The 24,699-nt window shown below is 68.3% G+C and overlaps 3 protein-coding genes across 23 annotated transcripts; all 3 read left to right on the forward strand.

The window, feature by feature from the left end:
• Nucleotides 1–389: 389 nt before the first annotated feature.
• Nucleotides 390–15,522, forward strand: WDR90 (WD repeat domain 90). Of its 11 annotated transcripts, none has more exons than XM_077905930.1 (43): nucleotides 391–496; nucleotides 742–833; nucleotides 912–1,088; nucleotides 1,166–1,274; nucleotides 1,393–1,563; nucleotides 1,726–1,840; nucleotides 1,924–1,991; nucleotides 2,253–2,344; nucleotides 2,423–2,620; nucleotides 2,708–2,770; nucleotides 2,996–3,064; nucleotides 3,578–3,688; nucleotides 3,768–3,913; nucleotides 3,986–4,043; nucleotides 4,399–4,517; nucleotides 4,626–4,769; nucleotides 4,853–4,983; nucleotides 5,055–5,171; nucleotides 5,397–5,632; nucleotides 5,813–5,952; nucleotides 6,158–6,288; nucleotides 6,702–6,832; nucleotides 7,124–7,327; nucleotides 7,520–7,648; nucleotides 7,888–8,018; nucleotides 8,096–8,136; nucleotides 8,280–8,411; nucleotides 8,525–8,707; nucleotides 9,044–9,141; nucleotides 9,664–9,766; nucleotides 9,937–10,058; nucleotides 10,248–10,407; nucleotides 10,496–10,680; nucleotides 10,768–10,936; nucleotides 11,051–11,162; nucleotides 11,304–11,475; nucleotides 13,529–13,651; nucleotides 13,800–13,974; nucleotides 14,065–14,195; nucleotides 14,303–14,446; nucleotides 14,520–14,639; nucleotides 14,724–14,808; nucleotides 15,076–15,522. In XM_077905930.1, exons 1-43 carry the CDS (start codon nucleotides 487–489, stop codon nucleotides 15,345–15,347), a joined length of 5,619 nt encoding a protein of 1,872 aa, XP_077762056.1. In that variant the 5' UTR covers nucleotides 391–486; the 3' UTR covers nucleotides 15,348–15,522. The 11 variants fall into 11 exon arrangements, with proteins under 11 accessions (XP_077762062.1, XP_077762061.1, XP_077762064.1 ...); XM_077905931.1 differs by having other exon boundaries at nucleotides 13,529–13,639; XM_077905932.1 differs by having other exon boundaries at nucleotides 1,726–1,816.
• Nucleotides 15,523–15,936: 414 nt separating this feature from the next.
• Nucleotides 15,937–20,785, forward strand: RHOT2 (ras homolog family member T2). Of its 9 annotated transcripts, none has more exons than XM_077905941.1 (19): nucleotides 15,938–16,084; nucleotides 16,304–16,362; nucleotides 16,436–16,517; nucleotides 16,589–16,632; nucleotides 17,096–17,149; nucleotides 17,432–17,484; nucleotides 17,559–17,666; nucleotides 17,755–17,890; nucleotides 17,971–18,069; nucleotides 18,168–18,276; nucleotides 18,359–18,479; nucleotides 18,680–18,764; nucleotides 18,849–18,991; nucleotides 19,067–19,167; nucleotides 19,250–19,380; nucleotides 19,457–19,537; nucleotides 19,618–19,740; nucleotides 19,848–20,050; nucleotides 20,252–20,785. In XM_077905941.1, exons 1-19 carry the CDS (start codon nucleotides 16,048–16,050, stop codon nucleotides 20,376–20,378), a joined length of 1,896 nt encoding a protein of 631 aa, XP_077762067.1. In that variant the 5' UTR covers nucleotides 15,938–16,047; the 3' UTR covers nucleotides 20,379–20,785. The 9 variants fall into 9 exon arrangements, with proteins under 9 accessions (XP_077762069.1, XP_077762067.1, XP_077762070.1 ...); XM_077905942.1 differs by having other exon boundaries at nucleotides 15,939–16,084; nucleotides 17,559–17,667; nucleotides 17,789–17,890; XM_077905945.1 differs by having other exon boundaries at nucleotides 15,992–16,084; nucleotides 16,309–16,362; nucleotides 17,335–17,484.
• A 1,290-nt stretch (nucleotides 20,786–22,075) lies between these two features.
• On the forward strand, nucleotides 22,076–24,536 carry RHBDL1 (rhomboid like 1). Of its 3 annotated transcripts, none has more exons than XM_077905951.1 (8): nucleotides 22,076–22,233; nucleotides 22,526–22,687; nucleotides 22,891–23,115; nucleotides 23,191–23,339; nucleotides 23,430–23,542; nucleotides 23,617–23,717; nucleotides 23,798–23,858; nucleotides 23,945–24,536. In XM_077905951.1, the coding sequence occupies exons 1-8, from the start codon at nucleotides 22,195–22,197 to the stop codon at nucleotides 24,214–24,216; spliced, it is 1,122 nt and encodes a 373-aa protein (XP_077762077.1). In that variant the 5' UTR covers nucleotides 22,076–22,194; the 3' UTR covers nucleotides 24,217–24,536. The 3 variants fall into 3 exon arrangements, with proteins under 3 accessions (XP_077762077.1, XP_077762078.1, XP_077762079.1); XM_077905952.1 differs by having other exon boundaries at nucleotides 22,080–22,233; nucleotides 22,529–22,687; XM_077905953.1 differs by lacking the exon at nucleotides 22,526–22,687 and having other exon boundaries at nucleotides 22,092–22,233.
• Nucleotides 24,537–24,699: the final 163 nt, after the last annotated feature.

Consider the following 24,699-nt stretch of genomic DNA (forward strand, 5'->3'; position numbering starts at 1 on the left):
GGGGGTTAAGGTCCGCGTGAGCTAGGCCGCGCCTCCTTGCCTCGGGGCTGCCGCTCCGCCCAGCTCCGGCCTCCCGGGGCCCGCCGGCCGCGGCCTCTCCTCGGGCTGCCCGGTGCGCCCAGCCTGGTCCCCGGCTCCGCATCCGCCAGCGCGGGGAGGGCCCCGGGGCGCAGAATCGGGGTTCGGGCCTCCCCGCCGCCCAGGCCGGCGGGCTGCGCTGCCGGTGCCCCAGGGGACACGGGGGGCCAAGCCGGGCTGACGGGGCGCGCTCCCCCCAGCTCCCGCGGCGGCCTCGCAGGGGCACCCGCGCCGCTCCGCGCACCGGCCCGCCCCCGCGCCGTCACGTGGCCGTGGCCCCGTCCCCGGGTCACGTGACGCCGCCGCGGGCTCGCGGCAGGGGCGCCGTTGCCAGGCGGCCGTTGCCAAGCGCGCTGCGTGCCCTGCGTGAGCGCCGCGGCCGAGGCGGGAAGTGCGAGCGGCGGCGCCATGGCGAAGGGTAGCGGCGCGCGGGGCCTGGGACCCGGGGGGCTGGGGGGCAGGGGGGCTGGGGGCAGGCGGCGGGGAGCTGGGGGGCCCCGGGGGGCGGGGAGCTGGAGGGAACGGGGGGGGGCGGGGGGGCGGGGCGGGGACCGGAGTCCAGTGTCCAGGCGGTGGGGCGAAGGCCCAGCTCTGCCCTCCAGGAGGCCCCCCAGGCCCTGACCCGCCCTGACCCTCCTTGACCCTCCCGTCCCTGCCCCGCAGCGTGGCAGCGCCCGTTCGTGAACGTCTTCCGACACTGCAGGGTGGGGGAGTGGAGGCGGTGCAGCAGGGAAGGCGACGTGGCCGCCGTGACCGTGAGTGGGGCCCTGCCCGCGACCTGGGCTTGGCGAGGCCGCGTGGCCCCCCCCTCCCGCCCCCTCTCTGTCTCCTAGGACAAGAGCCTGCGCTGCGCCGTGTACCGCATCCGGGACGCCCCGTCCGCCGGCGGCTACATCCAGCTCCCCGGGACCAGCATGCAGTCTCTGGGGCTCACGGGCCGCTACCTGTACGTGCTCTTCAGGCCCCTGCCCGGCAAGCATTTCATCATCCAGCTGGATGTGGCCACCAAGGTGCTGAGCGGGAGTGGGCACCAGGCGCGGCCTCCCCATCCCTGTCCCCGCATGTCCTCACGCTCGCTGCCCTGCAGGACGGCCAGGTCGTCCGCATGTCCTTCTCCAACCTGTTCAAGGAATTCAAGTCTACGGCCACGTGGCTTCAGTTCCCCCTCATCTGTGGGGCTGGGGCAGCCACGAAAGGTGACATGCGGACGGGGCACGGACAGGCCACCGGGTCAGGGAGGGGCGGGCCCAGGCGACTGCAGCCGGCCGGGTGGAGCGCGGACACCCAAGGCCTGACGGCGGCTGCGCTCTGCAGGGGGGACCAGGGTCGGCGCCTCTGATGCCCGCTGGACGTGCCTGCAGCTCGACCTGCGCAACATTCTGCTGGTCTACGTAAACCGTCGCTACGGCCACCTCAAGAGCGTCAAGCTGTGCGCCAGCCTGCTCGTGAAGAGCCTCTACACCAGCGACCTGTGCTTTGACCCCGGTGAGCTACAGCCTGCCTGCCCGCTGTCTGCCGTCCTCCCGAGGGCTCGTGGGGGCGCCGGAGCCTCGGTGGCTGGGCGGGTGGCCCTGCCCTCGGGACTCACCTCGGGTGGAAGAGGGAGCTGGGTGGCCTTCCCTCCTGGACCAGCTCTGCTCTCCGTAGCTCTTACAGTCGCTGAGGCCCAGCGGGCGAGGCTCCGTGTCACACCTGTGCCTCGAGAGATGGCCTTCCCGGTGCCCAAGGACGAGAGCTGGTACGACCACTACGTCCACATCCGGTGAGCGGCTCTGCCCGTCCCCAGGGGGCCGGCGGAGGGAGGTCAGGGCGGCCCCTGGACCCGGACCGTCTCTGCCTGGCCAGGTTTCCAAGCGACAGCTCAGAAGCATCTCCCGGGCCGGTTCAGGAGAGCCGCTCTCCTCCTGAGGCAGGTGGGCCTGGGGGTCACAAGGGGCACGGAGGCTCTCGGAGGGGGTGGTGACGCCGTGTGAGGCTGCGGCTGGCTAGCCTCGGGCCGTCCTGAGGTGCCAGACACGCAGGAGGCTGCGCGGGGGGCCTGGTGTTCTCAGCCTTTGCAGCTGTGGTGCCAGCTGGGACCTGGGGGCGCGGTGGGTGAGGCCCTGCGGCCACGCTCTCTGCAGGCCGGTGGGTACTGTGCCCAGTGGCTTCTGTGGCCATTTGCTCCCTTCCAGATTTCCTGGGGCGTGTGCCGCGGCTTCTCCCTCACCCCGGGGCTTCCAGCAGTGCCGCCCAGGACGGGGCGCCCTCCGCGGGCCCCATAGCCGTGAGTGCTCCTGCGCCCTTGCACACAGGCCCGGAGGGTGGTGGCCTCAGGGTGCTGACGGCCTCTGTGCTCCTGCAGCCTTGCCAGGCCCCCTCGGTGTCCAGGCCCCTTCCAGAGGTCAGCTTGTTCTGTGAGCCCTCAGAGGTTCCCACGGGGAGCGAGCCCTCGGCCCCCGCACACGCCAGGCACAAGCACGCAGCTGGCAACGGTGATGATGTGTCTGCCCCTAAGCCGACCGTGGAGCCCGCGGTCCGGGGGGATGTGGCCGTGCATAAGGTTAGTGCCTACTCCTAGGGAGGCGGGTGGGGCCTTGACGAGGGTGTGCAAGAGCTGCTGGGCCTCTGATCACCTGTCATCCTCCAGCCTTTCGGCGGAAAGCAGAGCAAGCAGGAGGTGGCCCTGGCCAAGCATCCCTTCCAAAAAAGAGTAAGGACGAGCCGCTGACCCCTGGAGGCCTTGCGCTGCAGGCGGGGGCAGGAGCCGGGGTCCTCGGGGGCTGGCACAGTGGCCACGCGGCTTCCCGCCCAGTGCAGTTGGCAGAAGCCCCCTGGGCTACTCTGCTGTGTTGGGGGGAGCAGCTAGTGTGGGCTGGCCGGTCCCTGTGGCAGGCGGCCTCACCTCCTGCGGTCTCCCCGGGTTTGCCTGTTTCAGAGCTTCCTCCCAGATCCAATCCTGAGGCTCAAGGGCGTCGTTGGCTTCGGGGGCCACAGCACCAAATGGGTGAGGGGTGCAGAGCTGCCGCTGGCTTGTGTGTGTCAGTTCCGTGGAGGGGGGCAGGGAGAGCCCTGTGTCTCCCCTAGGTGGCTAGGCACGTCTGCACGTCTAGGCTTCCTCAGGCCCGAGTTTCTCAAGCCAGGGATGGCCGCCTGCTCGGGTCTGCGCGCGACTTGGGGCTGGGCCTGTTTGTTGTGTCGCGAGTGCAGGCGGCTTTGGCGGGGGCCCGGGAGCTGGAGCTGTCCCGTGTCCTGTGAGCCTCTGATGCCTGTCCGGCGTGTGGAGCTGGCGTGGCACCGATGTCAGGTCTATGGCTCTGTGCTTGCCGGGTCCTTCTGGACGCAGACCAGTGTCTGTGGGTCTTGCCGTCCATCACCTCAGCCCCAGCGTCTGTGGTCGTGCAGACGGGGTTTGCAGGAGGTCCTCGTGTGTGTGCCCCCGGCACAGGGTGGGGTGTGCTGGGCTGGGGGAGGCCGGAGGCCTGAGCCTGTGACGTCAGCCTCTGGGCCCCGCACGCAGGCCCTGTGGACCAAGGACGGGTCTGCTGTGGTGTATCCCTGCCACGCGGTCGTCGTCGTTTTGCGCACCGACACCCGGGAGCAGCGCTGCCTGCTCGGCCACACTGACAAGGTGAGGTGCCACCGGCCCTGCAGCGGGAGGCTTGTGCCCACTGGCCCAGGCCGTCCCGTCACACTGCCGCCTCCTGTAGGTTTCTGCCCTGGCGCTGGATGGGGACGACGTGCTGCTGGCCTCGGCCCAGGCCCGGCCCTCAAGCATGCTGCGCCTCTGGGATTTCGGGACCGGGGCTTGCCTGTCCCTGTTCCGGAGCCCGGCCCACACGCTCTGCTCCCTCAGGTGGGCGTGGGGCCTCTGACGGGGCCAGGGGGCCGGCCGCAGCCATGCTGACCGCTTTCTGTCCATCCGCAGCTTCTCCCGCGGCGGGGCGCTGCTCTGTGGGGTCGGCAAGGACCGGCAGGGAAGGACGGTAACGGGGCCTCTCGGGGAGGCGGGGCAGCTGGTGCCAGGGTGCGGGTGGCAGCCAGAAGGCCTAGGAAGCGGCGCTCCCCTGCCGGAGCCCCTGCCCTGAGTGCAGCACGTGGTGCCTCACGTTCTCCGGCCTGGCGGGTAGAGTCGGTGCTGAGGCTACCCCTTGCCGTCTTTGCTGACCGCGGCGACGTGTCAGCCTTTCTGAAGTCAGGGGTACTGGGGGCATCTGTTCGTCTTTCCTCAGACGCGTCCACCTTGGAACGTGCAAGCCCAGGGGTACACCTGTGGGTTTTGGTGGGCGGAGGCCAGGCGGATTGGGGGGACTGCGGGCACCCAGTACGGGCTTGTTGCAGGTGGTGGTGGCCTGGGGCACGGCCCAGGTGGGGCGAGGAGGTGAGCCAGTTCTTCTCGCGAAGACGCACACCGGGGTTGACATCCAGGCGTTCGAGGTGGCCTTTTTTGATGAAACCAGGTGAGCCTGTGGGGATGAGGCCTTGGCAGCTCGTGGGCCCAGATGGGGGCCGAGCCTGCCCCTCCCTGGCTCGGGGACCACCCATAGCATCACGTTTGTGCCTTGTAGGATGGCGTCGTGCGGGCAGGGCAGCGTGCGGCTGTGGCGGCTGCGAGGGAGGCAGCTGCGGTCCTGCCCGGTGGACTTGGGGGAGCACCGTGTTCTGGAGTTGACCGACCTGGCCTTCGGGCCGGCCCACGATGGCCATATGCTGTGAGTCCTGCCCTCGCTCCCGTAACACCTGCGTCCTGCTCCCACCCGCCTCTTCGGCCCTCACTCGTTGCCTCCCTGAGCAGCTACGTGTGCGGCCGCAGTGGCCACATCTTGGAGATCGACCACCAGCACATGGCCGTGCGGCACGCTCGCCGTCTCCTGCCCGTGTGGACGCCTGGCAGCCCTGTGTCACAGAAGCAGACCTTCGGCTCGGGTATGTGGGTCCCCTGCTGCGTGGCGGGCAGTAGCCCGGGTGCGGTGGGCTCACCCTACTCAATTCCCTAGGCCCCGGCATTTCCATCAGCAGCCTCAGCACATCCCAGGCTACGTGCGCCGTCGGCTCCGAGGACGGCTATCTGCGCCTCTGGCCGCTGGACTTCTCTTCTGTGCTCCTGGAGGCAGGTGGGCCTGTTGTGCCATCTTGCCGTGCGTTGCTGTGGGAGGGCCGTGTCCCTGGGCCATCCCCTGGCTAGGGGTCAGTCCCGGGCTCCGGGGGTGGAGCCCTAACCCAGGAGCGGTGGTTAGCAGGGAGCTGCCTCCCCTAGCGCACAGACACGGAGTGGCAGGCTGCGGGCTCGTCTGTGTCTTGGGGGAGCCCGGGAGGTCACGGAGCTGCCCTGTCCGCAGAGCATGAGGGGCCAGTCACCTGGGTGCGCATCAGCCCAGATGGTCTGCGTGTGCTGTCCGCCACGTCTCTGGGCCACCTAGGCTTCCTGGATGTGCCATCCCGGGAGTACCGCGTGCTGGTTCGCTCGCACACTGCTCCGGTGCTGGCCCTGGCCACCGAGTGCAGCCATGGGCAGCTGGCCACCGTGTCCCAGGACCACACTGTGCGCGTCTGGGACCTGGCGACCCTGCAGCAGGTGGGGCATGGCCAGAGGGCGCCGTGGCAGGGGGAGGGTATGAGTGCCCGTGGTGTGGGGGGGGAGGCAGACGTGGAGCACGGGAGGGTCCATGGGGGCGCCCCGGAGCGACCGGCTCCCAGGCTCTGGAGGCCAGCTGCTGGCCCCATCTCTGCGCGCCCTCACGGATCCGTCCTCCAGCTTCATGACTTGAGGTCCCCCGAGGAGGCCCCGTGCACCGTCGCCTTCCACCCCACGCGGCCAGCCTTATTCTGTGGCTTCAGCAGCGGGGCCGTCCGTTCCTTCAGCCTGGAGTCTGCCGAGGTCCTGGCAGCACACAGGTGGGTGCCCGGTTGTCTGCAGCCCCACAGACGCCAGTGCTGGAAGCTGAGGTGGTGCGTGGGCGGCTGGGCAGGGCAGGGAGGGCCGTCCACAGGGCCCCCGCCGTCTGCTGCCCGGGGCAACTCCGCCAGGGTGGGCTGGGCCGTGAGAGGTCTGGGACGGTGCAGCTGACGGCCGGGGTGACGCTCTCCTCCTGTGGTGCAGGTGTCACCAAGGCCCTGTCACCGGCCTGGCCGCCAGCCCCGACGGCAGCCTCCTCTTCAGCTCTTGCTCTTCGGGCACCCTGGCCCAGTACCACTGCGCCGCCACCCAGTGTCGCGTGCTGCGTGTAGCAGGTCAGAACCCTGTGCTGCCCATCCAGTCTCCCGACCGTGTCCTTGTCGGGTCCCCACGGGGTGGGGCTCGCCTGTAGCTGGAGTGTGGTTTTAGGGCTTACCGCCCCCAGGACGGAAGGTCCGTGCCCTCGGAGGCAGTGACCGGCCTGAGCAGTCGGTGGGGGTCGGGTCACCCGGGGCATCTGTTTCCCCTCGAGGCCGCTGTAACTTGGGCCAGCCCAATCCAGGGGAGCCACCTGCCCCAGCAGTAGCTGTGCTCGCTGGTGTCGCGCCGCTTTGTGCCCGGGCTCTGTGGGCTGTGCACGGTTCTTGTGTGGAGTTCCCCACAGCTGGGGGCGGGCTCGGGCCGGACCTGTGTCGCCCGTGGGCGCCCCCTCCACCCAGCTGACCGTGTGCCCCCGCGCTGCCGGCAGCTAACGTGGTGTGCCGGGACGCCCACCCCACCCCCAATGCCCTGGTGCTTAGCGGGGACAGCCACCTGCTGGCCTTCGTGGGCCCTTCCAAGTACGTTGTGACTGTTATGAACGCGGTCTCGCTAGAGGAGGTGAGTCGGCCAGAGCCTTCTGTCTGTCACGCTGGCTTGGCCGGCAGATCTAGACAGCCCTGCCGCGCCGTCCCACGCTGCCCTGGGTCCCAGCAGGGCAGAGGGAGTCAGGGAGGGCCCCGCATGGAGAGGGAGGGAGCTAGGGGCGGGTGGGAGGCCGTGCTCACCCCAGAGAGGATCTGAGCCTCGGGGTCGCGACTCCCACAGAACGTGTAAGCCACAGGCAGGCAGGGGTGCCACGGGGCGCCCAAAGCTGCCCACCTGTGCTCTGGCTCTGGGGCCCCCGCTCAGCCTGCAGGTTGTGCCCGGCAGCCACTCACGGCTCTCCCCCAGCTGCTGCGAGTGGATGTCAGTGCCCTGGACCTGGCCAGCGCTCGTCTGGCCTCGGCAGTGGCCCTCTGCTTTGGCCCTGGACCCCCTGGCCACCTGTTGGTGTCCACCTCGTCGAGCACGGTCGTTGTGCTGGACAGCACATCGGGCCGCGTGGTTCGGGAGGTGAGCCCAGGGCCGCGGTCTGCAGCTTCACCTCTTTCCTTTGGGCTCTAGCGTTAGTGCCTGCGGTGCCTCGAGGATGGGGAGGCCCTGGGCACCTGCTGCTCCTGAGAGGTGGCATTTCTCAGAAGGGAGACTCTGTCTGCAGGTCTGTGGTTTCTGATCTTCCTTCATTGACGAGAACGCTTCTTGCAGCTGCCAGCTGTCCACTCTGGGGCCTGCCCCTCCCTGGCTCTCAGCAGGGATGCCCGCTTCCTGCTGACGGCCGCGGACCGCGCCATCAAGTTGTGGGACTACCCGACGCAGGCCTGCCCAGGCTGCCAGGTGGGTGCCGCAGGCTGGGGCACGGCAGGCGGGCACGGACCACCCCGACGTCCCTGTGCCTGCTGCGGCCTGGCAGCCCTGAGAGCCTCTTCCTCACGCCCCGGTCTGGCGGGTCGGGGGGCCCACAGCCGGGTCTGCGGGCTACGTCCGCCAGGTTGAAGCATGTGCCAGCGCTGGAAGGACCATGGTGTCCCTGCTGCGCCTCAGCGGCCCCTGTGCGTGACTCCCGTTGCCCCCAGGTGTATATCGGCCATTCAGAGCCCGTACGAGCTGTGGCCTTCGCCCCTGACCAGCAGCGGCTCCTCAGTGTGGGGGATGCCATCTTCCTGTGGGACATTCTGGGCCCCCTGGAGAGGTCGCCTCCAGGAAGGCAAGTGCCTGCCCTTGGCCTGCTCCCGTCGGCCTTCTGCTGCACCCTTCCCACCTGATCTCTCGTTGCCTCTGCAGTGCTGGAGACTCACCTGGGGCACCCCCGACCTGCGAGGCTAGTGAGTGGCCCCACCTTGTGAGTGGGCTTTGTGACGGTCTCCGGTGCTGGCCTTGTCTGCGGGTGGCGTAGCACCCCTTCCTTTCTGGGGGCCCTCGTGCACACCTGGGGTGCATGGCACAGGCTGGCTGCTTCTGTCTTCAGGCCCAGATGCAAGGCAGCTGGAGGACGTGGTGTCCGGGGCCCACGGGCTCCCCCGGCAGCAGGTGCCTAAGCCATCGCAGGCGTCCCCACTGCAGCTGGGCGTCTGTGCGGGACTCCTCAGGGATGATGACGGTAAGGGTGGGGCCTGGCCCCGGAGTCCGCGTGCTTCCTTCAGGCCTGTGGGGGGGCAGGGGCCGTGGAGCTCTGCTCCTTCCTCTCACTGCTCCTCTCCTCCATCTCCCCAGGTGCTTTCTCCTGGTCAGATGAAGAAGGACCCTCGGAGGAGAGCCACATCCCCGAGGGGCTCCGTCAGGGCTCGAGCCTGCCCGTGCTGGTGAAGGAGGCCAGCGGGGCTGGAGACGGGGTCTGGGGGTCTCCAGGGGACCCCCGGGGCCTCAGCATGTATCCCCACCCCCATGGCTGGCCCAGTAAGCAGAAGAGGGGCAGCAGGTTGTGGCAGGGACACTCATGACCGACCATGGTGTTTCGTGGGCTCCAGGGGTCTAAGGGAGGCCCAGCTGCCCTGTGGGCTGAGGTTTGCCCTGAGCTGAGCTGTGTTCACTGCAGGGCAAGGCGGCCAGCCTGAGGCCGCAGCGGGGCCAGGCCAGGGGTGGGGCGTGGCACCTGGGCCCTCTGAGCTGCCGTGTCTGCTGTGGGGCAGACACGTGTCCCACCCGGTGGTGCCCGGTGACCGCGTGTGGGGAGGGGTCTCTGAGCAGTCACGGGTGCTTTGATGTTTCGAGGCCTCTTTCTTTTCCCATCAGGTGCTCAGGGCACCAGAAAAGCCCAGGTGTGTCCCTCTGCTCGCCCAGACTGCTACAAGCACTTCGTGGCACGCTACAAGACCTCCTCGCTGCCCAAGGTCAGTCGGGGCGGGTCCTCACAGGCCCAGAGTGGGGGTCATGGCCCCGTTGTTTCTGGGTGTGTTCTTTCTCCCTGAGGGAACTCGGTTTCCTGGGATGTCCCAGGGGCGGCTCCCAAAGCTCACAGCTTCGGTGACAGTGCTTTGACGTAGATCTTGGTGGCCGTCCCCATGAAGGCCACACGTCCATGTGTGCTGCACTCTGGCTTGGCTGGCCAAGGCTCTCATTGTCCTGCTGCCCCCAGAGCGGCCCCAGGTGGTATTCTGTCGAGCCCTCCCCTTTGGCCCTGTGCCCTCCCAAGACCGCCCCGGGCCACCTTGCCCTCCCCTGGCTGCCCTGCGCTCCAGCTGCCTCCCGCCCCCCAGCTCCGCTGGCCTCTTGTGTGGGTTGTGGGGCCCGTGTTCCTACCGCTTGTCTCCTCCCGGGAGCCTGCATCTGCCGAGGGTTTATCCCAGGGCCCAGGCTGACGGGGAGGGCAGGCACCATCGTGGCGCCCCAGCGTCCTGCGCGTGTCCTTGCAGAGTGCCTCCGTCTCCCGTGGCAGTGCTGAGCGTCTGCTCTTGAAGGCGGTCATGGGCTACAACGGGAATGGGCGGGCCAACGTGGTGTGGAAGCCAGACACAGGTGGGGCCACGCGCTGCGTTAGCTCAGGGAGAGCACGGGAGCTGTGCGTGTGGGGGCCGGCGCAGGGAGGAGTCCCCGAGCGAGCCGTGCCCTCCTCGTGGCATGCTGTGTTGTGGCCTCGGACGCACGTGGGCCCGGTGCAGTGGCTCACGGGTACCCTCCCTGCACAGGCTTCTTTGCCTACACGAGTGGCTGCTTGGTGGTGGTGGAGGACCTGCACTCTGGCGCGCAGCAGCACTGGCTTGGCCACCCCGAGGAGATCTCCACGCTGGCCCTCAGCCACGATGCCCAGGTGCTGGCCGGCGCCCCCGCAGCACACCCAGGGTGGACGTGCTCGCCTCAGCCTAGATGCCCGAGAACCGGGGCTGGCTCTCGGCTCCACAGCAGAACAGGGACGTTGTCCCGGCCTCCCCTCCCACCAGCACCCGATGGGCCTGCGGGCCCCGGCCCCCCGCTGACCGCCCACCCTCCTGCCCACCAGGTCCTGGCCTCTGCCTCAGGCTGCGGCAGCACCGCCTCCTGCTGCCAGATCCGCATCTGGAACGTGCCGGGGGGCTCCTGCCGGCAACTCATTTCTTACCACAGCACTGCTGTGCAAGCCCTGGCTTTTTCGCCAGACGACGAGCTGCTTGTCACACTGGGTCAGTGGGTTGTGGAGGGACGGTGGCCCCTGGACGGCCCTGCCCGTCCCGGGACCCGGGGGTTGCTGATCCCATGCGTCTTCGCCAGGGGACTACGGTGACCGCACTCTGGCCCTGTGGAGCATGGCCACCTGTGAGCTGCTGTCGGCTACCTGCCTCCCGGAGCCAGTGCATGGAGTGGCGTTTAACCCATGGGATGCTGGCGAGCTGGCCTGCGTGGGCCAATGTGCTGTCACCTTGTGGCTCCTGCGTGGCCCCAACGCCAGCCTCCAGGTGCCAGGATGCGGGGCGTGTCCTCGAGGGTGGGGTCTGGCTGGGGCCCTGGACGTTGCTGACCCGTGCCGCCCTTGTGTCCCCCAGGGCCGCCGAGAGCCCCTCCCTGAGGAGCTGGGGGCGGGCGAGCTGACATCGCTCTGCTACGGGGCTGCCCCTCTGCTCTACTGTGGCTCCAATGCTGGCCAGGTCTGCGTGTGGGACACCAGCGCCAGCCGCTGCTTCCTGGCCTGGGAGGCAGACGACGGCGAGATCGGTGGGTGCCTGGCAGGGCCCCCGCGGCCCGACGGCCCGGGCTTGGCCTCTCCTGGGAGGCTCGGCTCGAGCTGGGGATGCAGGGACAGCGGCTCATGCCGCCTCCCGCCTCCAGGAGTGCTGCTGTGCTCGGGCACGCGGCTGGTCAGCGGCAGCAACACGAGGCGGCTGCGCCTGTGGGCCGTGGGCGCTGTGCCTGAGCTGAGGTGCAAGGACTCCTGGGCCAGGTGAGCGGCCGTGTGTGCGTGCCTGTGTGCTGGGGTCCCCGGGTCCTGGACAGGGGCCTGGGGGCTGTGGGTGGGGGCATGGCCCCGGGTTCCCTGGGCCGCCGCTGCCCGTTCAGCCCGCTGCCCCCGCCCCCACCCCAGGTCTAGCTCTGTGTTCATGGAGCGCGAGCTGACCTTGGACGGGGCCGTCGTGAGCGCGGTCTTCCACGACACCATGGACATAGGCGTGGTGGGCACCACAGCAGGCACGCTCTGGTACGTCAGCTGGGTGGAGGGCAGCAGCACGCGCCTCATCAGTGGCCACAGGAGCAAGGTGAGGGCATTTCCAGCCTGGACAGAGGGCGGAAGGCCACGTGTGCTCCAGCCCGGGCCCCGCAGCCGTCAGGTGGCTGTGGGTGTCTGTGGTCCGGGAGGGCCGAGACGGGGCCACCGAGAGCTGCGTGCTCTCTGGTCTCCTGGTCCACGCAGGACCCGCATGTGTCCCCCAGGGGTTTCGGTGTGGCCTTTCCGTCTGTCCTTTTTCTGTTGGTACTTTTTTCTTGCAATTTGTTTGTTGGAAAAAACCAGGCTCCTTGTGCTGGAACCTCCCACCACCTGGGTTGGACCTGCCCCTCGGCTCTGTGTTCCCTAGAGGCCAGAGCAGCGTCTGGTCGGGGGCAGTCTGTCCGTGGGAAGTGCGTGGGGCTGCTGGCCTGTCGGCTGGCCCTGGGACAGTGACCCTGTGTTTGGGCGGGAGTCGCAGGCACTGCCGGCCTGATCCTGAGCGGGAGGCAGCCTCACGAGCTGGGCTTCTCCAGGGGAGACCGGGGCAGGCGCCGCAGGGCGGGCCCTCTCCCTCCCGGGCCAGGTCCCTGAGCGCTGGCACAGGCCATGGGCATCCAGCAGCGCGGCCCAGGCTTTGCGAGGATCTGTGTGAGCTGCCGGTGGGCACGTGGGTCCATCCTCCTCCGGGTTGCTGTCCCCCGTCACATCTCTCCAGCGCCATCTCTCCCCAGGGGTGGGTTCTTGCAGGTGGCTCCCGAGTCTTTTGTTCCTTTAACGTGTTCAGTTGTTCAGATAGAACGGTTGCCATCAAAGAAACTTGAACTTGAGGTGGGCGAGCAGTAGGTGCTTCCTGTGCTTGGCGGGTCTAAGTTAAGGGGCGAGGATGCGCCACACGCTCTGCCCGCTTGAGCCTGAGGTGGCGTGGTCGTCACAGACTCGGACAGCCATCACCACAGCAGGTTTTAGGGCGTTTCATGTCCCCACGAGGAAGCCCTGTGACCACTCTGCCCGTTGCCCTGCCCAGCCCCGGGGGCTCGCTGGCTGCCTGTGCCGCGCACGTTCCTCTGTCTGCCCCCGTGCGATGCCTCGCGCGTTCCTGTGCAGCGCAGTGCGTGTCAAGGCCAAGTGCCGTCCCGGCACAGATAGAGTACATCGGGTGGTTCGTCCCCTGGCTGGCGCACACTCGGGTTCAGGGCCTTGGCCGGAGCTGCTGGTCGCCCACGATGCCCGCCTCGTCTGGAAGGACAAGGGTCTGAGCTCCCCTCTGCCCAGGACCACACGTGGCTGCTGCTTCTCAAGCCCGGGGGCTCCTGTGGGAAACGGACTCGGGGGTCGTGGCTGAGTCCCAGGAGGCCAGTCTCTGCCCGGCCAAAGACCTGAATTGTTATTTTTTAAATAAGATACATTACGGGCTCACGCTTCCCCTCGCAATTCACGTTCGAGATTAGACCACTCTGTTTTCCCGTGGGGCGTGTGGCGTCTGGCTCCTCTCGCCTGCGCTCCTGCCCGGGCTGTCTCCCTAACCTTCAGTCTGCAGCCCTCTGGGGACACAGCATCCCATGGTGTCAAGCTGCCACCGTCACTTGCTCATGGTCTTAGCAAGTGAGCCATCGGGTCTGGCCGGTGGACTTCCTGTGACTTCATTCCACCCAGGTCTTCGTGAGGACACGTGGGAGGCAGGCCAGGATGGTTTCTTTATGGCCCACGGAGGTGGCTGGGGCCCGACAGGGCTGTGCAGAGGTGGCTCAATGGGAAGTGTGTGCGACTCTTGATCTTGGGGTTGTGAGTTTGAGCCCCGTGCTGGGTGAAGAGATCACTTCAAAAAATGAAATCTTTAAAAACAAAACGGGATCCCTGGGTGGCGCAGCGGTTTGGCGCCTGCCTTTGGCCCAGGGCACGATCCTGGAGACCCGGGATCAAGTCCCACATCGGGCTCCCAGTGCATGGAGCCTGCTTCTCCCTCTGCCTATGTCTCTGACTCTCTCTCTCTCTGACTATCATAAATAAATAAAAATTAAAAACATAAAACAGACAGCTTTGGCTGCGCTGGGTCTCCCCTGTGCCTGAGGGCCGCGTGGCCTCGGGGGGCTGGCTCCTTGCAGGTGAACGAGGTGGTCTTCAGCCCCAGCGCGTCCCACTGGGCCACGTGCAGCGATGACGGGAGTGTGCGTGTGTGGTCCCTGGCCAGCATGGAGCTTCTGATCCAGTTTCAGGTGCTGAACCAGGTACTGGGGGCACCAGGGCTGAGCCAGACCCTGTCCCGACCCTGCCTGGCCGCCACACCCTCCCCGAGTGCCTGTCCCAGCCGTGGGGCTCAGCCCCTGTCCCCCACCCCCGGGAGAGTGCTCATGTCTCCCTCCTGGGGCTCCCCAGAGCTGCCTCTGTCTGGCTTGGAGCCCTGCCTCCTGTGCACGCCCGGAGCAGCAGCAGGTGGCAGCGGGCTACAGTGATGGCACGCTGCGAGTCTTCAGCATCTCCCGAATTGCAATGGAACTCAAGATGCACCCCCACCGGGCTGCACTGACGGCCATCGCCTACTCCGCTGACGGTGAGCGGCGGGGGCCCACAGGCCGACAGTAATTGCACGTTGGGGCCGGGGCCCGGGGGCTCACGAGGTAACTGGCCTTGCCTGGCACAGGTCAGACCATCCTCTCCGGAGACAAGGATGGGCTTGTGGCTGTGAGCCGCCCCCGCACGGGGATGACGTTCCGTGTACTGAGTGACCACCGTGGTGCTCTGATCTCCACTGTCCAGAGCAGGAGCAAAGAGGTGAGGTGGCCTCATGAGCCGGCAGGGCCTGGCCTAGGGGACGCGGGCAGGGGAGGAAATTGGGTGGAGCAGGGCAGGGGGCATCCACCGGCCTTACCCACCTCCAGCATGGAGACTTTGGGGCGCAGTGGGCCGACCTGTGGCTGGCGGCCAGTTCAGACCAGCGCATCAGTGTCTGGGCCGCCAACTGGCCGCAGGGCCACTGTGAGCTCGTGGACTGGCTGAGTTCCCCGTCACCCACCCTCATGGAGGTAGGTTCTGGGGGCAGCAGGGGCAGGGGCAGTGCCTGTCCCCCGGACCACAGCGTGCTGCATCCCTTCACAGGGTCCCAGCCAACCACCGTCATCTCTTGTTGCCTTCTGCCCCTGGGACGGGGCCCTGCTGGTGTGTGCGGGCCTCGGCGTGCGTCCAGAGGTGGTCTTCTATAGCCTGCACCAGAAGCAGGCACGTGTACCCCCCACCCCAGGTGGTGCTGGGAGCCCGAGGGACCAGGGCTGGGGAGATGAGGCTCACGCTCACCGTCCACAGGTGGTGGAGAGGATCCCGTTGCCTTTCTTTGCCATGTCCCTGAGCCTGTCCCCCGGAGCCCGCCTTGTGGCCGTTGGCTTTGCTGGTGAGTCTTGGTGGAGCGGGACTCCAGCCTGTCTTGAGTGGAGCCAAGTGGGCTCTCTCGTATCTCCACCTGAGACTTCCCTCTCCCCTCAGTGCCCCAAGGTCCTCATCCTGGAAGTAGGGTAAGGACACGCCCCAGGGAACTCACAGGGTCAGGCGATGAGGAGTGTGGGGTGCCAGGGCCTCAACAGAGGGACTCAGCGGCCTAGCTTGGGGCCTTGACGGCACCTGGGTGCTGAGAGGCCTCCCATTGCCTTTGCTATCACAGGCGGGGGTGCTGGTGTGGGGGACCCCAGGCCCTCTGCCTGCCTGGACGCAGCCCCGTGCCATCTGCCCACAGAGCGTGTGCTGAGGCTGGTGGACTGTGAGTCGGGGACCATGCAGGACTTTGCTGGCCACGATGACTTGGTGCAGCTCTGCAGGTTTGCCCCGTCCGCCCGGCTGCTCTTCTCCGCCGCCCACAGTGAGATCCTGGTGTGGGAAGTCGCAGGGCCCTGGGCCGCAGGTGGGGCCTCAGGCTCAGGGCCCCTGCTTGGCTGAGGAGCTGGCATGGCCGAGGGCCTCCTGTGGAGCCAGGAAGGCTTGGGTCTCTCCACGGTGCAGGGGCCTGTGTGGGTCAAGACCCTGAACTTAGGGGGGTGCTGTTTGTTCTTTACCTGAGAGCTCTTCTGTGTCTGCCTCGTGAAGTTCAAATAAACGTGACCCTTGCATCCTGGCCTTGTCAGCTGGTCCCTCCAGGCTCCTGTTTGCCTGGGCCTAGCTCAGCTTCCACCAAACCCCTGGCACCAGCTCTGCAGAGCACTAAGCCCACAGTGTGGGCCCAGAGCGCGTGCCCAGAGCACCCAGCGTGGTGCACCCAGCCCAAAGAGCGTGCCCAGAGCATCCAGCCCAGAGCACCCAGGCCAGAGCGTGTGCCCGGAGCACCCAGCCCAGAGAGCGTGCCCGGAGCACCCAGCCCGGAGCACCCAGGCCAGAGCACGTGCCCGGAGTACCCAGCCCGGAGCGCCCAGCCCCGAGCGCCCTCCCCGGCGCAGGCCTACAGTGCCCAGAGTGCCCGCCCGGGGGCGCCACCGCACAGCGGGGACGCTCTGGCCCGCCCGGCTCGTCAGTGTGGCTTCGCAAGCCGGGGCCGGAAGTGCGATCGGAGGCCGGAAGCGCGGGCGAGTGGGAGGGCAATTGTCGGAGCTGGGTCGGGGTCGGGACCGGGGTCGGGACCGGGGCGGGGGTCCGTGCGGCCGCTATGAAGCGGGACGTTCGCATTTTGCTCCTGGGCGAGGGTAGGCGCCGGGGCGGGGCGGGGGCGTCGGGATCCCGGGTCGAGGTCGGGGTCTGGGGGCGGGATCCGGGGTCCGGTGGGGGGGGGTCAAGGTCCGGGGTCGGGGTCCGGTGGGGGGATCGAGGTCCGGGGTCGAGGTTCGGGGTCCGGGGTCGCGGGCCTGAGAGCGGGGGGGGGTGCGGGCGCCGGTGTCCGCCGCTGACCGCGCCGCCCCGCGCAGCCCAGGTGGGGAAGACGTCGTTGATCCTGTCGCTGGTGGGCGAGGAGTTCCCGGCGGAGGTGAGAGCGCAGCGCGGGCGGCCGTCGGGGTCAGTGCCGGGGCGCGCGGCCGCCCTGACGCGGGTCCCCGCAGGTCCCGCCCCGCGCGGAGGAGATCACCATTCCCGCGGACGTCACCCCGGAGAAGGTGCCTACGCACATCGTGGATTACTCAGGTAGAGCGGCGCCGCGCGGGTAGGGAGGGTGAGGTGGCGGCAGCCGCGGTCAGCTGTTCCTCCCTCCGCAGAAGCGGAGCAGACAGCCGAGGAGCTCCGGGCAGAGATCCTCAAGGTGAGGCTGCGCCCCTGCCCTGCCGCGGCCCCCCCCTTGGCCCCGCGCGCCTGCTGCCCCTCTCTACACCTTGGGGAGCAGTCTGGGTGCGCATCACCTTGGCCGCTAATGGGCTCTGCACCCAGTCCTCCCGCGCCGCCCTGACCAGGCCTGCGGGTCCCCTTTGCACCTGTTCCCTGGAGGAATGGGCGGGTCGAGGCCACCACTACCCAGGGCGGCCTTCTGCACACCGTCGTGCCTCGTGGGGATGTCCTCGTCGCTGCCCAAGTTGTCACCGTACCCGAAGCAGCCCGGGGACCCAGAGCTGGGGCCGGGGTGTCAGGCTCGGGGTGGGGGCGGTCTGTCCTCAGCCTCCCAGGGGACTCCGCAGCACTGCCGGGTTCGGGGGTCAGGATCCCAGCCCAGTCAAGGCCGCCATGGAGCAGGAACCTGTGGTCACGTCAAGCTTCTCCCATTCCCACAGGCAAACGTGGTCTGCGTGGTGTATGACGTATCTGAGGAGGCTACCATTGAGAAGGTGAGGCGCCTGGGTCCTCGGTGCTGGCACGCAGCTCCGTGTCGTCCTTTGCGAACTGTGGACGGGCCTTCGCTGACCCAGGCTGAGCCAGCCCCGGGCGCGGACGCTTAGAAGTCTGAAGCCCTCAGGTCTCAGTCACATGCCGTGCCCTGCTGACTGTTCGTTCCGTGTGGCCCCGTTCCCAGCATCTGTGATTTTGTTGCTTGGGGCCCAGGCCTCCCCGTGTCCAGGTGTGAGTTCCAGGACGACCTGGGGGACAGCAGGCTGACCCTTGCTTTTCAGATCCGAACCAAATGGATCCCCCTGGTGAATGGGGAGACTGACAGGGGCCCCAGGTAACAGGCTGGGCCCAGGTGGGTGCCCCCTGCCAGCCCCTCCAGCCACGGTGACCATGGACCTCTCCCCCCAGAGTCCCCATCATCTTGGTGGGCAACAAGTCAGACCTGCGGCCCGGGAGCTCGATGGAGGCTGTGCTGCCCATCATGAGCCAGTTCCCAGAGATCGAGACCTGCGTGGAGGTGAGTGGGTGGGCGGGGCTGCGTGGCAGGTGCCATCTCGGAGGGCCTGCATCTTCTGGGGAGGCCCCTTTGACATCTGTGGTACCGGGCACACCTGTGGGTCTGTCTCCACGGCCACCAGTGCTCCGCCAAGAACCTGAGGAACATCTCGGAGCTGTTCTACTATGCACAGAAGGCGGTGCTGCACCCCACGGCCCCGCTCTACGACCCCGAGGCCAAGCAGGTGGGCAGCAGGCGCCGGCGAGGCAGCCGGGCTGGCGGGGGTGGTGCAGCGGGGACGTGCTGAGCCGGCTGTCCCTGCAGCTGAGGCCCGCATGTGCCCAAGCCCTCACACGCATCTTCAGGCTCTCGGACCGGGATCTAGACCAGGCGCTCAGTGACGAGGAGCTCAACACTTTCCAGGTGCGGCCCCCATCCCTCGGGGACACGGTCTCGGGTGCCCTGGTGACACCGAGTGGTCACTGAGGGGCTGGCTGATGGCCACTTTCCCTCGGGGGCAGAAATCCTGCTTCGGGCACCCCCTGGCCCCGCAGGCCCTGGAGGACGTGAAGATGGTGGTGCGCAAGAACGTGGCTGGAGGGGTGCACGACAACCGGCTGACCCTGGACGGTGCGTGCTGGTGCCCTGCCGGTGCCCTGGGAGGGGGTCACCGTGCCCAGTGCTACCCGCCTTCCCGCCTCTCTCGCCACAGGCTTTCTTTTCTTGAACACGCTGTTCATCCAGCGTGGTCGCCATGAGACCACGTGGACCATCCTGCGGCGCTTCGGCTATGGAGACACACTGGAGCTCACCCCTGACTACCTGGTCCCGCCGTGAGTGGGGGGGGGCACCCCGGGCTCAGCCTCTCCCCTTGGGGCCTCATTGTGTAGGGAGGTCAGGGTGGGGCGGTGGCTGAGCAGACGGCTCCCTGGCCCAGCGCCTTCCTGTGGGCCCCCTGCGGGGCTGCTCGGCTGCGGGGCTGTGCGGGGGGCGGGCGCACCTGGCGGGCCCGGGACACCCTGTGTCCCCACAGGCTCCACGTGCCCCCCGGCTGCAGCACCGAGCTCAACCACTTTGGCTACCAGTTTGTGCAGAGGGTGTTTGAGAAGCACGACCGGGTAAGGGGGTCGTGAGCACCACTGGGCACCGCTGCAGTCCTGCCAGCCCCCGGGCACACGTCACAGCAGCCCCTGTGCCCGCAGGACCGTGACGGCAGCCTCTCGCCTGCGGAGCTGGAGAGCCTGTTCAGCGTGTTCCCCGCTGCCCCCTGGGGCCCCCGGCTGCCCCGGGAGGTCTGCACCGAGGCCGGCAGGCTGTCTCTGCATGGATACCTCTGCCAGTGGACGTGAGTTCGGTGCGTGCCCGCAGGGACGCTGCCTGTGGCGGCCGCATGGTGACCCCGCGCCCCTCCTGCCCCCAGCTTGGTGACCTACTTGGACGTCCGGCGCTGCCTCGAGCACCTGGGTTACCTGGGCTACCCCACCCTCTGCGAGCAAGACTCCCAGGCCCACGCCATCACAGGTGCGCGCCCGCCCTCGCCCTGAGCCCACCCCTGCCAGCAGCGCCCTGGGTCAGTCACGCTTGCCCCGGCTGCCGTCCACAGTCACTCGAGAGAAGAGGCTGGACCAGGAGAAGGGGCAGACGCAGAGGAACGTTCTCCTGTGCAAGGTGGTGGGAGCCCGCGGAGTGGGCAAGTCCGCCTTCCTGCAGGCCTTCCTCGGCTGCGGCCTAGGGGTGAGCATCTGCGGAGGGTGGGAGCTGTGGGCAGCATCGGTGTGCAAGGGTCAGGCAGCTGCATCCCCCGCCGCAGGACGGCAGAGAGCTTGCGGAGGAACGCCCCATCTACGCCATCAACACGGTACAGGTCAACGGACAGGAGAAGTATCTCATCGTGAGTGCTGGGGTCCCCGGGGGCAGCCCTGGTCATGCGGGGGCGGCCCCGAGCCTGCCCTGAGGCCAGCCTCTGTCTAGCTGTGCGAGGTGAGTGCAGACAGCCTGCTGGCGCCCGTGCCCGATGCCGCCTGTGACGTGGCCTGCTTGATGTTCGATAGCAGCGACCCCGGCTCCTTCGCACTCTGCGCCCGCGTCTATAAGGCAAGCCTGCCCCACCCGGGCCCCGGGGCAGTACACACCCCCAGCCACCACCACCCCCCCCCCCCCGCACCCCCCCCTCCCGCCCTCACACGCCCGCCCCGCTGCAGCGCCACTACATGGACGGACAGACCCCCTGCCTCATCGTCTCCTCCAAGGCGGACCTGCCCGCGGGCAGCACGCCCCCCGGCCTGGCGCCCGCTGAGTTCTGCCGCAGACACCGGCTGCCCGCCCCTGCCACCTTCTCCCGGGTGGGCCCAGCCGGGCTCAGCGCTGCCGTCTTCACCCGGCTCGCCACCATGGCTGCCTTCCCGTGGGTACCGGCGCGGCCCCCTCCCAGGGAACCCTAGTCCTTGTCACGGGGAGGGCGGGACAACTGTGGTGTTGGGACTGGGGTCCCGCAGGTATCGGGCGGGCCTGGTCCCCCGTGGCCCCGGGCTCTGGGGCTTCGCAGACAGTGGGTGGGCGCTGTGGCGGCATCCCCGGGTCGTCCAGCCGCCGCTCTCTCCTGCAGACACCTGGCTCATGGGGAGCTACACGCCACCTCCTTCTGGCTGCGGGTGACCCTGGGGGCCGTTGGGTTTGCGGTTACTGCCGTCCTCAGCATCTCGCTCTACAGGGCCCTGGTGAAGAGCCGATGAGGCCTCAGGCCCCCGGGTGCTGGTATTGGGGCACCTGCTCGAGGGGGCCTTCCTTGTGTCGGAACTTCCTTCTGGGGATACTGCCCACCGCCCTGCCCGAGCCCCAAGTGCAGTCCCCCAGGTCTCCGCAGCGCGCGTCCTACCCAGCTGCACATGCCAGGCGTTACCCGCTTCGGGGATCACGTGTTGGAGGGACTGGGGTCACGGCGAGGAAGCCGGTGACCCTAGGCCCAGGTATTCTCAGGGCTCCACTTCTCTGGTCCCAATAGCCAGGGGGACTCGGGGACTCAGGATAGGACTCTGGGCCAAAGGTGGGGGTGGCCTCCATCCTCCCTGGTTTGGACATGGGTTCCCGTCACGAAGACCTGAGGTCGGGTCTCCTCATTAAACTTGTCTTTCACACCTGGGATCCTGTTTTCTGAAGACGACTTTTCTTGAGTCCACTGACACGGGCTGAGACGCCCGCTCCTGAGCCCCATGTGTGTCCTGTAGGCCTGAGTCCCCTTCTGAGATGTCCCTCGTGGGCCAGCAGCCGTCTGGAAGCCTCTGTACCCATCAGGCCTCATGCTGGCCTGAGGGGCTCTGATGGAGACCCTCCCGATGGCTGCCCTGCCTCTGCACCCCCTCCCCCCCGCCCCCTCCCACCCCAGACCTCAGCATCCCAGTAGCCGGCCTGAGGTGGGGAGGAGGGGGAGTCTGGGACTCGAGCATCTGGGACTTGTGTGGGGCTGCTGCTGCTGTGCAGGGTTGGCCACGGCCTGAGAAACATGCCCTGGCTCTCCCTCACAGCCTGACCAGAGCCGCAGCCCTTCCTGTCCCCACGTCCCTTCACTTGGCGCCCGGGTGTCTACTTGGTGGGTGTCCGGGGGCTGGAGCAGACAGCCTGCCGTGTGGCTGGGTGCCCCCTCCCTGCCATGGATCAGCCGGTGTCCCCCAGGTCTCTCCCAGGCCCCAACATGCTCTTGGCAGGAGGCTGGGGATGCTGGGCCAAGGCAGAGGGCCTGGGGGACTCTGGCGTCTCCCCCACTGTCCCTACCAGCCCTGCTGGCCCTTGCCGCACAGGTGCGGTTCTCACCTGCTTTGGGGAGACCGCCCGCTCAGTCGCGGGAGGGTTGCCCATGGCATCAGGATTTGGAGGGACCGCTAGGATGGCACATCCCAGCCGTGGCCTGGGCCTTAGGGTCTGCACCCACACGGGGGCGTCCATGGCTGCAAGTCCCACCGTGCAGCACTGGCTTGGGAGTGGGGGTCTGCAGCCTGGGTGTGGGGTGCTGTGGACTGAGCAGGGTCAGCTGCACCAAGGGACTCCCCGCCCCCTGTGATCGGCCCTGTTGGCTGGCCTTGTCCCCGTGGTGGGACCGTGGGGCTTTCCTGCCACGGCCAGACACGCGAGCCCCACGGGCAAGCTGGCACCTTCAGGGAATGCTGGGCAGAGCAGGGTCGCAGGCGGCGCGGTGGCCAGAAGGTCACCCCAGGGAGGCGGCTTTGAAGCCCCAGGGTGAGGGGCGGGGAGGGATGGGGGGGGGGCTGCCCCGTGACTCAGTTTCCCCAGCCGCGCGACCGAGCAGCCTCAGCCCCAAACGGTAGGCGAGGACTGAGCTGTTCCCTCCCGGGGCGCGTCCGCAGGCAGAGCGCGCGCGTGTCCCGGCCGCGCGTGGGGGGGGGCGGCGGCGGCGGCGAGCGCGCGGGGGCGGGCGGCTGTGGCTCCGTGACGCGCGCCGGCGGAGCGGGCGGGCCGGGGCGGAGCGGCGTCGTCCGCAGAGCAGCCCCTTCCGGCCGCCGCCGACCCCGGCCCGGCCCGGCCCAGCCTGGCTCTATGGACAGGAGCTCGCTGCTGCAGCTTATCCAGGAGCAGGTGCGTGGGGGGCGGGGGGCACCGCCGGGAGACCTGGGGCCCCTGCTCCCCTGCCTGACGCTCCGGGAGAGGGCGGCCGCGGCTGGGGACGCAGAGGAGGGAGGGAGCCTGCCCGCCCGGAGGATGCGCAGGGCGGGAAGGAGGTGGGGAGGCCGAGGAGCGGTGGAGCGGGAGCCCGGGACCCGCGGGTACGGAGGCCTGGCCCAGGGAGCTGGGAGCCCGCCCCTCTGCTGGCCCGGCCCCGAGGCCGCCCCACCTCAAGCCTTGGCCGATGGCCGCCCCCCGACCCCAGCAGCTGGACCCTGAGCACACAGGTTTCATCGGTGCGGACACCTTCACCGGCCTGGTGCACAGCCATGAGCTGCCCCTGGACCCGGCCAAGCTGGACATGCTGGTGGCCTTGGCCCAGAGTAACGAGCGGGGCCAGGTCTGCTACCAGGAGCTGGTGGACCTGGTCAGTGCCACAGTGGGTGGACGGCAGGGTAGGGGCCCGGCCGAGCGGGTGGGCAGGCAGCCCCCACGCCTGCCCTTCCCACCTGGGAGGGGTGTGGATGGGGGCGGGGACTCAGCCTCCACCAGGAGCAGGGGGGGGTAGCAAGGGGGCAGGGTGGCTCGGGGCGCAGGGAGCACGGTGGCCCATGCTTAGCGCCCCCCCAGATCAGCAGTAAACGCTCGAGCAGCTTTAAGCGGGCCATCGCCAACGGACAGAGGGCGCTGCCCCGGGCCGGGCTGCTGGACCAGCCGGGCCTGGGTGTCTACAAGCGGTTCGTGCGCTACGTTGCCTACGAGATCCTGCCCCGAGAAGTGGACCGCCACTGGTACTTCTACCGGCACCGCAGCTGCCCGCCCCCCGTGTTCATGGCCTCAGTCACCCTTGCCCAGGTGTGCCTACCTGCCCGCCACCCCGGAGCCTCCCCGCGCCCGGCCCAGCCCAGCCCTAACGCCCCTCTCCCCCAGATCATCGTGTTCCTGTGCTATGGGGCTCGTCTCAACAAGTGGGTGCTGCAGACCTACCACCCCGAGTACATGAAGAGCCCCCTGGTGTACCACCCCGGCCACCGCGCTCGAGCCTGGCGCTTCCTCACCTACATGTTCATGCACGTTGGGTGAGCGGGGGCCCGCCTCTGGTGTCCCCGTCGGTAGGGCTGGTGGTCCGCCGCCACCGACCTCACATCTGTTTACACCCACATGGCCAGCCTGGAGCAGCTGGGCTTCAACGCGCTCCTGCAGCTGATGATCGGGGTGCCCCTGGAGATGGTGCACGGCCTGCTCCGCATCAGCCTGCTCTACCTGGCCGGGGTGCTGGCAGGTAAGGCAGGCACACGCCCCCCGGCCACTGCACCGGCGAGCCTCCTGCTCACGGCTCTCCTTTTGCTCACACAGGCTCCCTGACTGTCTCCATTACCGACATGCGGGCCCCTGTGGTGGGGGGCTCTGGTGGGGTCTACGCCCTGTGCTCCGCACACCTGGCCAACGTCGTCATGGTAATAGGGCAGACAGCGGGGCGGGTGTGGGGAGGGGCCCATAAGGCCTGCCTCACAGCCTGTGTCTCGCGCCCCATCAGAACTGGGCTGGGATGAGGTGTCCCTACAAGCTGCTGAGGATGGTGCTGGCCTTGGTGTGCAGTAAGTACGGGGTCAGGGGGCTGAGAGGGGCCTCAGCCTCAGGCCAGAGTGCCTCCCACCTGCCCACCTGCCACCTTTCTCTGCAGTGAGTTCTGAAGTGGGCCGGGCCGTGTGGCTCCGTTTTTCCCCGCCACTGCCTGCCTCCGGCCCCCAGCCCAGCTTCATGGCACACCTGGCAGGTGCAGTGGTAGGAGTCAGCATGGGCCTGACAATCCTGCGCAGCTATGAGGAACGCCTGCGGGACCAGTGTGGCTGGTGGGTGGTGCTGCTCGCATATGGCACCTTCCTGCTCTTTGCCATCTTCTGGAACGTCTTCGCCTACGACCTGCTAGGCGCCCACATCCCTCCACCACCCTGATGGGCTCCCCAGGGCCCCATGGGTCAGGGCACTGGTGTGTGTGGGCTGGCTGCCAGGCGAGCCTGCACATCTGTCCTCTGTGAATGTACACCTTGAGACTGCTTCTCCTCCGTAGGGGCAGGTGGCCCTCGCAGCCCACTGAGTCCAGGCCAAGCCTTACATCAGCCCTGGCCACCCCCTCCCAGGCCTGGGGACATAGGACTGCCTGGCCAGGCAGTGGAGGTCCCCAAGTGTGGCCCTAGGGAGACCCTGCCCCTGCCTCTCCCCCACAACTTGCGGTCTGAGCCTTTTTGGAGAATGAATAAATATTTTACACAGCAGGAGGTGGCTGCAGTGGGCTCTGGGGGCTGGCCCCAGGGGCCCGCCCGGCCCTCGCACGGCGGCCCAAGCTCTCCCGGTGCTCCCTGCACCCAAACCAGGCGTGCGCGTGTGGCGGGTGTGCGAGGAGCTGGGGTCCTCACAGGCAGCGGAGACTGCAGCCCA

The sequence above is a fragment of the Canis aureus genome, chromosome 8 (assembly GCF_053574225.1).
Source record: "Canis aureus isolate CA01 chromosome 8, VMU_Caureus_v.1.0, whole genome shotgun sequence".
Classification (NCBI taxonomy): domain Eukaryota; kingdom Metazoa; phylum Chordata; class Mammalia; order Carnivora; family Canidae; genus Canis; species Canis aureus.

Excerpts from the sequence above, each read along its gene's own strand:
- RHBDL1 (XM_077905951.1), top strand. The coding sequence starts at position 22,195 with ATGGACAGGAGCTCGCTGCTGCAGCTTATCCAGGAGCAG. Across the intron at positions 22,688-22,890 it reads ACCAGGAGCTGGTGGACCTG|ATCAGCAGTAAACGCTCGAG; the intron begins GTCAGTGCCACA and ends GCGCCCCCCCAG. Across the intron at positions 23,859-23,944 it reads GGTGCTGGCCTTGGTGTGCA|TGAGTTCTGAAGTGGGCCGG; the intron begins GTAAGTACGGGG and ends CTTTCTCTGCAG.
- WDR90 (XM_077905930.1), top strand. Across the intron at positions 5,172-5,396 it reads TTCTGTGCTCCTGGAGGCAG|AGCATGAGGGGCCAGTCACC; the intron begins GTGGGCCTGTTG and ends CCCTGTCCGCAG. Across the intron at positions 8,708-9,043 it reads CCACCCCCATGGCTGGCCCA|GTGCTCAGGGCACCAGAAAA; the intron begins GTAAGCAGAAGA and ends TTTTCCCATCAG.
- RHOT2 (XM_077905941.1), top strand. The coding sequence starts at position 16,048 with ATGAAGCGGGACGTTCGCATTTTGCTCCTGGGCGAGG. Across the intron at positions 18,765-18,848 it reads TGTTTGAGAAGCACGACCGG|GACCGTGACGGCAGCCTCTC; the intron begins GTAAGGGGGTCG and ends CTGTGCCCGCAG. Across the intron at positions 18,992-19,066 it reads GGATACCTCTGCCAGTGGAC|CTTGGTGACCTACTTGGACG; the intron begins GTGAGTTCGGTG and ends TCCTGCCCCCAG.